This window comes from Crocodylus porosus, unplaced genomic scaffold (genome assembly GCF_001723895.1).
Source record: "Crocodylus porosus isolate Cpor-Errol unplaced genomic scaffold, CroPor_comp1, whole genome shotgun sequence".
Lineage (NCBI taxonomy): Eukaryota > Metazoa > Chordata > Crocodylia > Crocodylidae > Crocodylus > Crocodylus porosus.
In genome coordinates this window covers 11037222-11041541 of record NW_017728931.1, presented here as the reverse complement: position 1 = coordinate 11041541, position 4320 = coordinate 11037222, and the positions used below count along the sequence as shown (strand labels likewise).

Below are 4320 nucleotides of genomic sequence, written 5' to 3'. Positions count from 1 at the left end.
TTTTTATTGTCCTTGATGCTTGAAGCTAGTTGGAGTTCAGTTGCAGCCTTGGCTTTCCTGGTTTGCTCCCAGCAGGACTGGACCAGTGCAGAATATTCCTCCTTGGAGGTAAATCTCATCCTCCATCCTTTGTAGGCCTTTCTTTTTAGCCTCAGGAGGTCTGCTAGGTCCCTGGAGAGCCAGGGGGGCTGCTGTGTCCTCCTGCTGCCTTTCCTCCGAGATAGAATAGAATTAGCTTGTGCATTGAGGATCGATCCCATGAGGAGCAAGCACTCTTCTTGAACTCCCCTCTCCCTGGGGTCATGTTTCCTTAGGGCCTCACTGACAAGCCTTCTGAGCTTGTCAAAGTCGGCTTTCCTGAAGTCAAGGACTACTGTGTTGCTGATGTTTGCCATCAATAGTCTATGTGGGCATGGACTGCATGGAAGAAAATCCTTAAGTACCTAAAAGATAGCTGAGTGGTTTGGGTAAAGACACTTTTCAGAGTATAACATGTGGCACATTTTCATGTACCTTTGATTTTCTAAATGCTAAAAAAATCAATCAATAAATAAAAATCAGACCTAGAATGACTTGCCAGAAACTGGGAGGTACTTGGAGAAGGTCAATCTAAGAATAGCCTATCTCCAGAACCATAGTAATTTCCTTCTTCAGTGGTCTACTATGCTGTCCTTGACTCTCAGAACACAATTTGTTCTCCTTTTCTTAAATAAGATATACAAAAAAGGAAGCCAAATTGTTTTTCAAGAGTGATAGGTGCCAAGAAACGCTTTCTTAAAATGGCTTAGACAGGAGTGATCCTATGTTCAACAGGGTACTGGATTAGATGACCTGTAGAGGTCCCTTTCAGCCCTGCTTTTCTGTTGTGCTATGAATGTAAGCCATTCTTGAACGACTGTGCTCTAAATTCAACACTTAGTTCCATAGCCCATGGCATTTTGTTTTAGGTCAAGCCCTGTTCATCTCAGAAAGAGTGAGCCTCATTCAAAATAAGTGTGTAACAAGAGTAGGATTTTGGACATCTGTTACAAGTAGCAGCTAATATTTTTTTGATGTCCGACCTAAATTTTCTCTTCATTAGCTTTCTCTCAATTCACCCAGTGATTTTGCCCCTGTGTATTACACTAATTAATACATTAGCATTTTTTTAGTATTGTGTGAATGATTAACATGTCCCCACTTACCAATGACCTAACCAAATTAGGGCTCTTTGCCTCTTTTCATCATCAATATTTAAGTCAGCCTCTTGTAACACTTGGCCATTATTGTGAGATATCATACATCTCAGGGGTGAGTGCAGAAGTAGGTGAACAAGAGGAACCTCCAATAGCCTCAGCCCAGAATTGGTCCTTTAAAGAAAGATTTATGTCATCATTTGTATTTTATTTTATTTATCCTTTGTGCAGATTCAGCAATTGTCCTCAATAGCCATGGAGAAGGGATATAGCGTGGGGGAAATTATTCAGGCTGTGCTGAAGTATGAGAAGGAGAAGCAACTAGAAGAAGCACTGGGAAACATTACTCGAATGCCAGTGCTGGACTGGCTGCTTAGTAACCTGTGAGCAGGGCCATCTCTTCTCTCAACCACACCAGCAACAACCATCCCAGCTCCACTGGATCAGGCTCACCTACCTATCACTGATTTGTAGGAGATGCTATTATCAGTTATACTGACTCCTGCTGGGCAAACATATGAATAAAAATAATAAAATACCTACAGAAGTCTGTTGGGAAAAAATCAATTGCAAAATTCCCTTTTGATGGTCTCCATAAGTACAATGTTAAATCTCACAGGTTGTTACAACTGTAAAAATTCCAGTTCTGCTCACACACCCTTTTAAATCAGACTCTGATGTAAAGGAGGGCGATTAAATAAGAGTTTTCAATGTATTTGGGGATCATTTTTGTCAGAGCTGGGTAGTTACTATGCTTAATTCCCCCACACACAAGCCAGTTAGTAGCCTAGTTTTAACATCCCTGTGACTCTAAGTATTTATATATAAATCATTGCATCAGTGGCAATTGCATTTGCAAAATCATGGAAAGGTGGGCAAAGCATGCAATAGGATACCACAGAAATTGGAAGTTCGGCCTGGTTTTATATAATATTTTTATTAATGGTCAGGAAGAGGGAGAAAATAGCATGACACTGAAATTCAGAGATGATATTAATTGAGGAAAGAGAAAAGATACCTTTGAGGGCAGAGAACCCATTATCAAGAGGTCAGGAGTAAGGATAGATAATAGCAAATGCAGCTGAACATGGAAAAATGTCAGACAGGAGCAAAAAAAAAAAAATCTGAAGCACAAATACAAAGCAGAATCCAGGAAAACAGCATCAAGGCCCATACTGTGTTAAGAGGAATTACGTCAAGGAGCAGGGATACAATTGTCCCTGACTGCACAGCTCCATAATGCCCATGCCTGGCATGGTGAATTTAGTTCTAAACACATCTTCACCCAAAGGAGATGGAAAATTTGGGATGACTTCTGAAAAGAGGAACAAAATAACCAGGGAAGTAGAGGGATTGGTTTTTAAGAAAACAGTTAAATATATTTAGGTTGGCTAAGAGATGACTAAAGAGAACAGTTTGCAAATGCATAAGAGTAGTAAACATCAAGGCAGGAAAGAAATGCGTGTAGTACATAAATTATGTAGTATGTGCAAGAAAATGCAACTAATAACAGAATGAACTTACGTACTAGTTAGGAAGTCATCAGCTTTCATCAGGATTTACACCCATTCACTTGAGAGTAGAAATTAACCATCTGTTTTTAGTGCTGTAAAAACATTTAAATATTCATTCTTGGCTCCCTCTACATGTTACAGGTATTGCACAATTAACTGGTTAATTGTGCAAGTACCTTAAGACCAACTACACATGTAAAGTAGCTATCACATGATAAAAAGCGGCAGCCAGCTATAAAGTTAGACCTAAAAAATATGGACTAACTTTATAGCTGGTTACTATTGATCTGTAATTTACACACATGTAATAGTGTCTTCCTTGTGCCTGGGAACCTGTCAGGCAACAGGGCTCCCAGCTGCAGAGGTGCACTATGCCCAGCGTATAACCCCCAAGCTTTGGGGATTGCAGCTGCCATGATCCCCAGGGCTTGGGGGTGCAAACCCCAGCCAACATGGAGCTTTCAGTCCCAGGTATGCTACATTTGCAGCCAGGACTAAGAGTCCCACAACTGACAGGGCTCTCAGTCCCAGCTGCGTGCAAGGCACAGCCAGTACTGGGAGCCCCGTCAGGTGTGCAGTCTCTCAGTCCTGGCTCTGTGTGACCCCAGCAGCTGGGAGCCTGCTTCTTGCCCGTACAGGGGGAATCCAAGATCAGGCTTTTCCTGCATATGTAGAAGAGGTCACATAACTGTATTACTTGGTACTTCTTCTAAGAAATAGGCCAGAGAACTGGGAACTTCCACTGACTTCCCTCAATAGGTGACTGGTAGGAAGGGTACACTGGGGGCGCATGCCCCCCTGACAGGGATGTACCTGCTGCCAACGCCAGCGACAGCTTCTGTGGTTGCTCGCCAGCCCCGTCCCTGCCACAGCCGGCAGCTTCTGCAGGTGCCCCCCAGACTTAGGAGGCACCAGTCACCCATGCTTCCCTCTATTTCTTGTACCCTAACAAATACTGAATCAGTGCTGTAGTGAAATGCATACCAGCCCCAAATACTGCTCTCAGTTTCTTTGTTATAAATCTGGAATGACTCAGCTGAAGTCAGCGAGCCAAATTCATCCTCTGTACACTAAGGGGCAGCTGTATTGGAGTTATGGCTGTCACAAAAGAGGGCAGCTTTAAAACTCCGCACAGATCTTGAGTGGCCTGATTTGCAACGAGCCTTGTTAGCCTTTCTCTTTTTCTGGGGAGAATTTGCCAGCCCTTTTTTCCTTAGCAGGAGAGTGATGTGCCTTATACCTTCATGGATGGCATGCTTTCCATCACTGGGAGCCCATAGCCTGGGGTCTGTCAATGCAACCCAATGAATGATTCTAGTCCTAGCTCATGGAGCTGTCCCATATTTTTACTGGTGTTATTAACATCAGATTATTTTCGTATGTCCATGATACTGAAATGCAAGAAAATGCCATCAGATAACAAGATTCCCTTCATACTGAGCAGAAAAAGTTTCATAAGTAAAAGCATTCTGTACAGCTGTAGGACCACACAGATCCACTTCATCTGCCAGACTACAGCTGGTGATCCAATTTCAGCATATGATGTAGTTAAATCTGTGAGGTCCTCTAAGCTTCCCTTGGATGGGAAAATAGTTCCAACAGCGGGCAGATGAGAAAGGATTGGTTTACTT

General features: G+C 42.6%; 1 protein-coding gene across 2 annotated transcripts in view; it reads left to right on the top strand.

Annotated features, from left to right (window-relative positions):
* The window catches only part of AKAP3 (A-kinase anchoring protein 3), a 27988-nt gene extending 25082 nt beyond the window's left edge, over positions 1–2906 (top strand). For both annotated transcript variants that reach the window (XM_019544209.1, XM_019544208.1), the window contains exon 5: positions 1407–2906. In XM_019544209.1, coding sequence (XP_019399754.1) covers positions 1407–1562 — 156 coding nt within the window. In that variant the 3' untranslated portion in view covers positions 1563–2906. The remainder of the gene's footprint in view (positions 1–1406) is intronic.
* Positions 2907–4320: the final 1414 nt, after the last annotated feature.